The 12,050-nt window shown below is 37.1% G+C and overlaps 3 protein-coding genes across 3 annotated transcripts in view; all 3 read left to right on the plus strand.

The window, feature by feature from the left end:
* The window catches only part of LOC127845915 (uncharacterized), a 462,977-nt gene that overhangs the window by 428,196 nt on the left and 22,731 nt on the right, over positions 1-12,050 (plus strand). The window lies entirely within an intron of this gene.
* The window catches only part of LOC127845424 (uncharacterized), a 564,768-nt gene that overhangs the window by 355,464 nt on the left and 197,254 nt on the right, over positions 1-12,050 (plus strand). The window lies entirely within an intron of this gene.
* The window catches only part of LOC127845416 (uncharacterized), a 577,557-nt gene that overhangs the window by 343,986 nt on the left and 221,521 nt on the right, over positions 1-12,050 (plus strand). The window contains exons 6-7 of the mRNA XM_052376315.1: positions 10,572-10,625; positions 10,721-11,359. Coding sequence (XP_052232275.1) covers positions 10,572-10,625; positions 10,721-11,359 — 693 coding nt within the window. The remainder of the gene's footprint in view (positions 1-10,571; positions 10,626-10,720; positions 11,360-12,050) is intronic.

Consider the following 12,050-nt stretch of genomic DNA (forward strand, 5'->3'; position numbering starts at 1 on the left):
TAATTCAAATTGTATTCATCCGATCTTCACCAAATTTGGTCAGAAGTTGTGTCTAGATGATATGTAGGTCAAGTTCAAATATGGGTCATGCCGGGTCAAAAACTAGGTCACGAGGTTACTTAGTGCATTTCAAGCATTTAGCATGGTGTCCGCTCTCTAATTGAAGTAGTTTTCATCTGATCTTCACCTAATTTGGTCAGAAGTTGTGTCTAGATGATATGTAGGTCAAGTTTGAACATGGTCATGCCGGGTCAAAAACGAGGTCACATAGTGCATTTCAAGCATTAAGCATGTTGTCCGCTCTTTAATTGAAGTAGTTTTCATCTGATCTTCACCAAATTTAGTCAGATGTTACATCTAAGTGATATCTAGGTCAAGTTCAAATATGGGTCATGCCGGGTCAATAACTAGGTCTTGAGGACACTTTCAAGCATTGAGCATGGTGTCCAAAACCCTCGAACGGGCGTATCTTGTGACAGTTTGGCACTCTTGTTCCTATTTTTTTACCAAATCTTCCTACTATTCCTACTTTTTCATTTTCAATGGAGAATTATTTTTTTTTAAAGAGTTTATTTAGTAAACTTGCAGGATGAATGAATCTATGGCATGACTGTATCCCTGTTAATGTGCATTCATCTAGATGAGACCTGACAACCCATGCTGACTGTCTGCTAGCACCTCTTCAGGAGCATAAATATTTATTTCTTATGTAACTTTTAAAATTATTGACAAGTTTTTTTTTGAAGTAACAATAGTGCCTTGTTTACTTCCTTAGCATTTACACTGCAGACCCTTACACTGCAGACTTCACTACCTTGCACAGTTCCCAGTGATGCAAGAGCTGAGGGAACCCATTGTTTATTGCAGTTTTATTTTGTTTCCATTGACAACTATTTGACCAAACCTTATGCATGTTTACATGATATTGCTGTTTGGAATGTAGAGATATAGAGATACATGTATTGTATGAGTGGTTATGTAATATGGAATTTATTACACAAGTTATTGGAAAAAAGATAAAACTGATGCTTTGCCGAGTTTTCATCATTTACAAATATAATGTAATAAATTCTGTATTACATGACAACGGATATGATGTTCTATTGATATCATAGGTACATCATGTTTAGTAATTAAAGATAAATGCACAGAGCCTAAATGCCCTGATACATTTTTATGCTCCCGGTAGGGTGGCATTTTGCAGTTGTACTGTCAGTCCGTTTGTCTGTCTGTCTGTGTGTGTGTGTCCGTCCGAAAACTTTAATATGGGCCATAACTTTTGCAATATTGAAGATAGCAACTTGATATTTGGCATGCATGTGTATCTCATGAAGCTGCACATTTTGAGTGGTGAAAGGTGAAGGTCATCCTTCAAGGTCAAAAGTTAAAAAATACAATCCAAGGGAAGTAATAAGCTTTAAAAGGGAGATAATTTCTAAACCTGCCAAATGATATATTGAAATTTTATTTCAAAGCTGCGCAATAGTGGGCATTGTGTTTCGGATAAACACAATTCTTGTCTAATGATGCCATAGCTAGTGAGGTAACTTCAAGGTGTTAAAGCGAAGTATTAAAATTATTAAACGGCATCATTACACTCCCGCAAAGTCATCAATAATGTAAAAGCCATTATTTGAAACTGGAATAAACAATGTAGTGCAACTGTTTCATTGCCCAATCAATGTTGTCATAAAAGATGTCAGGTGATAAGGTCCTATCTCCAGTTGCATAATCTGCTCTGCAATGACCAGTCATTTTGAATGTAACTTAAGTCATTATAACTGCACCCTATTATCAATTTAAAGGTTTCACAATGTAGCTGTAGCAGAGCATTTACACCGCTTTATATACTAGTATTAATCTTGTACAACAAGTTGGTGTATCACTAAATAAATTTGGTCTGTTCTGCTTAAGGATATAACATGCACAATATAATTACCATTTTTATATCGATACACAGAAGACCTCTAACCACTTATTTGATGATACACCAAAATGAACAGCATCTAATTACATGTATACTTCTTTATCAGGGCAGCTTTGCTTGAAACTTAATTATCATAGATACACTATAAGTGCTAAAATTCCTAGTGGGAAAACAAAGTTTAACCCTTCATGGATGGAGAAGTTGGACAACAGTGGAACAACACTGGGATCATGGTGCAAGAGAGATACCGGCAATGAGTTTGCAAGATATTGTACTGTCTGAATGAAGTCCATCTTGTAGTAATTCTGGTGCTAATCAACTTATAAGTCATGCAGATGGATAAAAACGAAAGGAAAACATGAAATACATGCATGATAATTCACAAAAGCGTTTGTTTGGAAGTGCCCAAAAGCCAAGCAGCTCTCAGGGTTGTGGGGATAAATCTATCTGTATGCAAGTACATCCATCACACAAGGAACAGTTACAAAAGGCTGAAATCTTCTGGGCCCTTAAGGTAGCTTCAAGTGGGTATCCATACAGAACATGTGATGGCACTCCTGCTCTGTTTCAAGCTATGTTTCCTGGACCTGTGTCTAAAAAATAAGTATTATGTATTCCTACTTTTGAGGGAAAAGTTCCTACTTTTTTCCTACTTTTTTCCTACTTTTCTTGCAAAAGTAGTTCCTATTTTTTCCTACTTTTTGAAAAAAGGTCACTTGACAGCCTGCATTTGGGCATATATTGTTAGGACTAAATGTCACGAGAGCAGTATATCAGTATGAATATCAAAGTCTTGAGTCTTAAATGGCGTCAGTGGGCCGTGGCTGGTAATAAGAGAAGTATATCAGACTGAGTGTCAGTATGCATATCAAAGTCTTGAAAGGCGCACGTGGACCATGGCTGGTCGTTAGAGCAGTATATCAGTATACATATCACAGTGTTAAAAGGCGCAATTGGACCGTGGCCGGTCATAAGAACAGTATATCATTATTCATATCAAAGTCTTGAATGGCTCAAGTGGACCGTGGTTGGTTATAAGAGCAGTATATCATTATTCATATCAAAGTCTTGAATGGCTCAATTGGACCGTGGTAGGTTATAAGGACAGTATATCATTATTCATATCAAAGTCTTGAATGGCTCAATTGGACCGTGGCTGGTCATGAGAACAGTATATCATTATGCATATCAAAGTCTTGAATGGCTAAAGTGGACTGTGGTTGGTTATAAGAGCAGTATATCAGTATGCATATCAAAGTCTTGGATGGCTCAAATGGACCATGGTTGGCTACAAAATGTATTAGAGCAGTATATCAGTATGCATATCACAGTGTTAAAAGGCGCAAGTGGACCGTGGCTGGTCATAACAACAGTATATCATTATTCATATCAAAGTCTTGAATGGCTCAAGTGGACTGTGGTTGGTTATAAGTGCAGTATATCATTATGCATATCAAAGTCTCGAATGGCGCGAATGGACCGTGGCTGGTCATAAGAACAGTATATCATTATTCATATCAAAGTCTTGAATGGCGCGAGTGGACCAGGCTGGTTATAAGACAGTATATCATTATGCATATCAAAGTGTTGAATGGCTCAAATGGACCGGGGCTGGTTATAAGGAAGGATATCATTATGCATATCAAAGTCTTGAATGGCTCAAATGGACGGAGGCTGGTTATAAGACAGTATATCATTATGCATATCAAAGTGTTGAATGGCTCAAATGGACCGGGGCTGGTTATAAGGCAGTATATCATTATGCATATCAAAGTCTTGGATGGCTCAAGTAGACCGAGGTTGGTCATAAGAGCAGTATATCATTATGCATATCAAAGTCTTGAATGGCTCAAGTGGACCATGGTTGGCTACAAAATGTATAAGAGCAGTATATCAGTATGCATATCAAAGTCTTGAATGGCTGAAGTGGACCGTGGTTGGTTATAAGGCAGTATATCATTATGCACATCAAAGTCTTGAATGGCTCAAATGGACTGAGGCTGGTTTAAAGGCAGTATATCATTATGCATATCAAAGTGTTGAATGGCTCAAATGGACCAGGCTGGTTATAAGAGCAGTATATCATTATGCATATCAAAGTCTTGAATGGCTCAAGTGGACTGTGGTTGGTTATAAGGCAGTTTATCATAATGCTTATCAAAGTCTTGAATGGCTCAAATGGACCGGGGCTGGTTATAAGGCAGTATATCATTATGCATATCAAAGTGTTGAATGGCTCAAATGGACCAGGCTGGTTATAAGACATGTAGTATATCATTATGCTTATCAAAGTCTTGAATGGCTCAAATGGACCGGGGCTGGTTATAAGGCAGTATATCATAATGCATATCAAAGTCTTGAATGACTCAAGTGGACCGTGGTTGGTTATAAGAGCAGTATATCATTATGCATATCAAAGTCTTGAATGGCGCATGTGGACCGGGGCTGGTTATAAGAGCAGTATATCAGTATGCATATCAAAGCCTTGAATGGCGCGATTGGACCGAGGCAGGTTATAAGAGCAGTATATCATTATGCATATCAAAGTGTTGAATGGCTCAAATGGACCGGGGCTGGTTATAAGGCAGTATATCATTATGCATATCAAAGTCTTGAATGGCTCAAGTGGACTGTGGTTGGTTATAAGGCAGTTTATCATAATGCTTATCAAAGTCTTGAATGGCTCAAATGGACCGGGGCTGGTTATAAGGCAGTATATCATTATGCATATCAAAGTGTTGAATGGCTCAAATGGACCAGGCTGGTTATAAGACATGTAGTATATCATTATGCTTATCAAAGTCTTGAATGGCTCAAATGGACCGGGGCTGGTTATAAGGCAGTATATCATTATGCATATCAAAGTCTTGAATGACTCAAGTGGACCGTGGTTGGTTATAAGAGCAGTATATCATTATGCATATCAAAGTCTTGAATGGCGCATGTGGACCGGGGCTGGTTATAAGAGCAGTATATCAGTATGCATATCAAAGCCTTGAATGGCGCGATTGGACCGAGGCAGGTTATAAGAGCAGTATATCATTATGCATATCAAAGTGTTGAATGGCTCAAATGGACCGGGGCTGGTTATAAGGCAGTATATCATTATGCATATCAAAGTCTTGAATGGCTCAAGTGGACCGTGGTTGGTTATAAGAGCAGTATATCAGTATGCATATCAAAGTCTTAAATGGCGCGAGTGGACCGGGGCTGGTCATGAGAACAGTATATCATTATTCATATCAAAGTCTTGAATGGCGTGTGGACTGTGGTTGGTTATAAGAGCAATATATCATTATGCATATCAAAGTGTTGAATGGCTCAAGTGGACCGTGGTTGGTTATAAGAGCAGTATATCATTATGCATATCAAAGTCTTGAATGGCTCAAGTGGACCATGGTTGGCTACAAAATGTATAAGAGCAGTATATCAGTATTCATATCAAAGTCTTGACTGGCTCAAGTGGACCGGGGCTGGTTATAAGGCAGTATATCATTATGCATATCAAAGTGTTGAATGGCGCGAGTGGACCGTGGCTGGTTATAAGAGCAGTATATCATTATGCATATCAAAGTCTTGAATAGCTCAAATGGACCGGGGCTGGTTATAAGGCAGTATATCATTATGCATATCAAAGTCTTGAATGGCTCAAGTGGACCGAGGCTGGTTATAAGAGCAGTATATCAGTATGCATATCAAAGTTGAATGGCTCAAGTGGACCGTGGTTGGTTATAAGGCTGTATATAATTATGCATATCAAAGTGTTGAATGGCTCAAATGGACCGGGGCTGGTTATAAGGCAGTATATCATTATGCACATCAAAGTCTTGAATGACTCAAGTGGACCGTGGTTGGCTACAAAATGTATAAGAGCAGTATATCAGTATGCATATCAAAGTCTTGAATGGCTCAAGTGGACCATGGTTGGCTACAAAATGTATAAGAGCAGTATATCAGTATGCATATCAAAGTCTTGAATGGCTCAAGTGGACCGTGGTTGGTTATAAGGCAGTATATCATTATGCATATCAAAGTCTTGAATGGCTCAAATGGACCGGGGCTGGTTATAAGGCAGTATATCATTATGCATATCAAAGTCTTGAATGGCTCAAGTGGACCGAGGCTGGTTATAAGAGCAGTATATCAGTATGTATATCAAAGTCTTGAATGGCTCAAGTGGACCGTGGTTGGTTATAAGGCAGTATATCATTATGCATATCAAAGTCTTGAATGGCTCAAATGGACCGAGGCTGGTTATAAGGCAGTATATCATTATGCATATCAAAGTCTTGCAGGGCTCAACATTAACCGAAAAACTTACTTGCCCTTCCAGGCAAGTACTTAGAAAATGTATTTGCCCTGAACGTAAAGCCGCTTGCCCAAACATGAAATATCACATTAACTGTAAACCTCATATATTTCAATAAAGATCAATATGATACACCACAAAACCTTTTTTATTTTTGAATGTTTAACAAAATGATTACTGCAATTAAAGTCTAATGAAAGTCTAAATTACATGCTCTTTGTTCGTTTTTGCACTTGCCCGGTTGGACAACTAGATTATAAAATAACTTGCCCGGACCCAACTTTTACTTGCCAGGGGCAATATAGGACAACCGTTAATGTTGAGCCCTAGTGTCTTGAATGGCTCAAATGGACCGAGGCTGGTTATAATGCAGTATATCATTATGCATATTAAAGTGTTGAATGGCTCAAATGGACCGTGGTTGGTTATAAGAGCAGTATATCATTATTCATATCAAAGTATTGAATGACTCAAGTGGACCGTGGTTGGTTATAAGAGCAGTATATCATTATGCATATCAAAGTTTTGAATGGCTCAAGTGGACCATGGTTGGCTACATAATGTATAAGAGCAGTATATCATTATGCATATCAAAGTCTTGAATGGCTCAAGTTGACCGAGGCTGGTTATAAGGCAGTATATCAGTATGCATATCAAAGTCTTGAATGGTTCAAGTGGACCGAGGCTGGTTAAAAGAGCAGTATATCATTATGCATATCAAAGTCTTGAATGGCTCAAGTTGACCATGGTTGGCTACATAATGTATAAGAGCAGTATATCATTATGCATATCAAAGTCTTGAATGGCTCAAGTGGACCATGGTTGGCTACATAATGTATAAGAGCAGTATATCATTATGCATATCAAAGTCTTGAATGGCGCGAGTGGACCGGGGTTTGTTATAAGAGCAGTATATCAGTATGCAAATCAAAGTCTTGAATGGCTCAAGTGGACCGAGGCTGGTTATAAGAGCACTATATCATTATGCATATCAAAGTGTTTAATGGCTCAAGTGGACCGAGGTTGGTTATAAGAGCAGTATATCAGTATGCATATCAAAGCCTTGAATGGCGCGAGTGGACTGGGGCTGGTTATAAGAGCAGTATATCATTATGCATATCAAAGTGTTCAATGGCTCAAGTGGACTGAGGTTGGTTATAAGAGCAGTATATCAGTATGCATATCAAAGTCTTGAATGGCTCAAATGGACTGTGGCTGGCTCATATCCCATCAATATGGCGTAATGACCAGAATGTTAATGGTATGCTTGCATTGAGCATTATTGACTGCATCAAAATAACGTATACATTTATTTTACAACTTGCTTACAATTTAACACAAAAAGTATCACCTTCACGTTAAACGATATCATAGTATAATAGTATTTCATAGCGTCACATTTTATAAAGTGGATGATATGCACATTTAATAAAGCACGAAGTTGCATTATCCGAATAAAGTGAAAGATGTATGGGGCATTTTCATGTGTTTGCATGATCATAGCACTAAGTACTGTACATCTCCTTACAAGTTCTTGCATTATTTTTTTTATCTGACAAACACGATTGTGAACTACATGTACTTCACATCTCATAAACCAATGTTTTACCAAATACTTTTACCAAATACTTCACATTTCATAAACATAGTCATGATACATATTATTTCATACACAGTTAAACACAGTCAGTTTAGTAACTTATTGACATTAACTATACATAAAGTTATAATTATACATTTACGGAAACTAATCAGTCCCGATACTTATTGTCATTCTGGCAATATCTTACGTTAAGATATTCGTGTGAATGACGTCACTCTCCGAAGATAAAGTGTTCCTGTTAATAACACATTAATTACTTAAATATAAGTATGCACTATATTACAACTAGTGCTATACGTTTGTTTTTGTTTTAGATAAATATTATTTTATATTATGTAATTCAATGAAATATATTTTTCTGCTGAGCACTATTATCAGCATGTTGTTGTACGTTATTTGAACCGTGATACCGTATTTTGATAAGGGGCTTATCGATTCAGTTAACTGAATAGCAATTAGACCATAATTCATAAAACATATGTTCAAATAATCATTATTGGCACATACTGAAATCAGTTGTTCATTAAGGTAGTACAACTGTAATGGACAACATTCCAAAACCCACTTAAAGTATTATTATGCCCCCTTCGAAGTAGAGGGGGTATATTGCTTTGCTCATGTCGGTCGGTCTGTCGGTCCGTCCACCTCAGGTGGTTTCCGGATGATAACTCAAGAACGCTTGGGCCTAGGATCATGAAACTTCATAGGTACATTGATCATGACTCACAGATGACCCCTATTGATTTTTAGGTCACTAGGTCAAAGGTCAAGGTCACGGTGACACGAAATAGTAAAATGGTTTCCAGATGATAACTCAAGAACGCTTAGGCCTAGGATCATGTTACTTGATAGGTAGATTGATCATGACTCGCAGATGACCCCTATTGATTTTCAGGTCACTAGGTCAAAAGTCAAGGTCACGGTGACCCAAAATAGTAAAATGGTTTCCGGATGATAACTCAAGAACGCTTATGCCTAGGCAGGGTTTTTTTTTACTAAGAAAGTGACGTCGATATTCGGCGTCTTCCCCTACCAGAATTTTTCCCCATAAAATACAATTTCCGCACCAAAAATTTCATTTTTCACCAAAATATAATATTTTCTCTCAAAGAAATGTTTATTTTTCCTTTGGGCATTCGACAATTATCCAATTTGCACCATGTACAACGATCTTTCTCTCTCTCTCTCTCCAGACGAACACAATAAATCTGGGAATCCAAGTTAATCTAAATATAGCTCTTAAATTACGTCATGTAAACTGGGAAACTAATCGTAATAATCATGTGACTATTTTACTGGATACCGGTCTTGCACGAGAAGGGTGTTTCGTCGATAAATTACCGGAAATCAGTCGAATTTTCATCCGGGCTATGTGCAAGCCAAGATATAAACGTGAAAACAAAAAAAAATGTCTCACAATTGGCGTTCTTACACAAACAAAATAAAACATTCTGACACGGAAAATACTGAACGCATCTAGGCATTTTTTAAGAAAGAATCATCGAAAACCGTTATAACCCAGCAGGATTCTGAGGTAATCAACATCGAACATTGTGAAAGTGAATGTAGACAATCGGCAGCTGCCGCTCCTTTCCCTTCCAATACCATAGCAAATCAAGATCGTCAACCCATTCATCATGACATTGAAATCACAAAATTGACATCGTCCCCCGGCCCCAGTACAGAAATATAGTTGAAAACATTTCCCATAATTAGATCTACACCTGCAACTTAATTAAGGACTTTGACTTTAATACGTGTTAAATGTGTTTAAGAACAAAAAGGACAGAGACAAGCCTCTTTTGATGAGTTATAGACATTGAAATGAACAGTTTTTAACCAGGTTTTCCGAAGGAAAAAACTGGTTATTAGATTGGCGAATGTGGGCGGGCTGGCTGGCTGGCGGGCTGGCTGGCTGGCGGGCTGGCGGAATAAGCTTGTCCGGGCCATAACTATGTCGTTCATTGTCAGATTTTAAAATCATTTGGCACATTTGTTCACCATCATTGGACGGTGTGTCGCGCGAAATAATTACGTCGATATCTCCAAGGTCAAGGTCACACTTTGAGTTCAAAGGTCAAAAATGGCCATAAATGAGCTTGTCCGAGCCATAACTATGTCGTTCATCGTCAGATTTTAAAATCATTTGGCACATTTGTTCACCATCATTGGACGGTTTGTCACGCGAAATAATTACGTCGATATCTCCAAGGTCAAGGTCACACTTTGAGTTCAAAGGTCAAAAATGGCCATAAATGAGCTTGTCCTGGCCATAACTATGTCATTCATTGTGAGATTTTAAAATCATTTGGCACATTTGTTCACCATCATGGGACGGTGTGACCCACGAAAGAATCACGTCAATATCTCCAATGTCAAGGTCGCCACGACTAAAAATAGATTTAAAAAAAAAAAAAACTTACAAAGGGGGTTAATTTTTTTTGGTCATTTCAAAAGTTCAGTTTGAGTTTTCTCCCTTTATCAGATTTTTTTTTCACAATGAAAACCTGGTTTTGTGACAATTTTGTCCCTTGTTTTATTTTTATACTGTTACAATGTTTCAATTAATTTTTAATTGTTATTAGAAATTTGTCTCCCTTAATGTTAGAATTGTTTTATTCAAATTAGGGAAAACGAAATTGTCTGCATTTAGGAAGGGTCCATTTAATGCATCCTGTAATGTCAAGAAAAAGGCTGATGCAATATGTACATTGTATATTCTTTGAATTCAGCTGAAAAATCTTCAAAGCCTAATACAAAGACCAAGGGCAACAGTTCACAACAAGGTATATTTTTGCGACTTGTGGATTCTGAATTTGATTGCATTAATCATCTTTTTCAAAATGAGAATGCTGTTTGAGTCGTGTATATTCTCTTGCAGTGAAACCTAGTATAAAGTCTCGACTAGGTCTTAAATCAACCACAGCCCGTCTTGATAAAGATAGAAAAAAAAATCAAAGTCAAAATGCAATGCCTGTGTCAATTAAAGCAAGACTTGGACTTAAACCCAGTGGAGATTCTCAACCCAGAAGCGGAGTTATCAAACTTTCAAAAGTGTCTGATAGGGGAAGTGTTTTATCGAGAATCGGTAAGATTGGTGATAATCAGAAAAGTCGCGGTAAAATAGAAAATAAAAATATTTTGATGGTTCCACAGATTACTATAAAAAATCAATTTGTTGAAGAAGAAAAAAAAAGAATAAGTTTGAAAGAGAGACTTGGATTAGTTGATCCTAATGATTATGGATCTGAATCAAGGAAAGACAGGAAAAAGAAGAGAGACTTAGATGAGGAATTGATGAAGTTGATAGAAGAAGAGGACATAGATGTTACATATGAGGAGCTTCAAGAACTGTCAAAACGGGACAAGAAAAAAGTCTTAAAGAAAGTGTTGCAGCAACAGGGACGGGAGGCTGAATATGAGGAATTTCGAAAGAAGAAAAAGAAGAGCATTAAAAAGAAGAAAGAGAGGAGTGAGAATGATGAATCTGACAGCCAAAAAAGAAGGATAAAGATAAAAGGTACATTTAAAAAATATATAAAAAAAGCACTTTATAGTTGTGAATAATAATACATGTATGCAGATCCCCATTTAATCATAATGCTACATGTACTTCAGTTTTGTATATTGGTATTTTTAAGACTCCCAAGAAGTTGTTATACAAATATAGCTCACATATGATCAAGGAATACTTGCCACTGTTGACTTTGATGTTAGTAAGATGTCTAATGGTATAGTCAGTTGGTTGTTCACATTTAAATATGAGTTTGGGGGAGGGGGTCACATTTTGGGCCATTATTCAGCCTCATTCCCAATCTCGTATACCGGTAGTATATATTATTTATTCCAAAGGACTGCCAAAATTGGCAATTGAAATTTTAACCAATAACAATAAAGATATAAAGGTTAACATTTACTTTATCTGATTTGAAGCTGGATCAGTTAAACCCTAGTCAATGAAATGTTAATAACTCTTTATTTCCATTATGAAGTTTGTAGTATGTGTTAGCCAAAAAAAGCCAACAAAAAAATATGAAATTTAGTGATACCGATGGGATATTTCCCAATCATAACAGCCACGCCCCATTCACAAAATGGGGAAAAATGTCAGCTTTTTTATTTCTCAAGTGATTCAATTAAATCTTCAAACATGTCATCACTGTCAGTGTGAATTACAGACGTACAAAATTCTTTCAAGCTTAAAGATCTAC

This window comes from Dreissena polymorpha, chromosome 9 (assembly GCF_020536995.1).
Source record: "Dreissena polymorpha isolate Duluth1 chromosome 9, UMN_Dpol_1.0, whole genome shotgun sequence".
Classification (NCBI taxonomy): Eukaryota; Metazoa; Mollusca; class Bivalvia; order Myida; family Dreissenidae; genus Dreissena; species Dreissena polymorpha.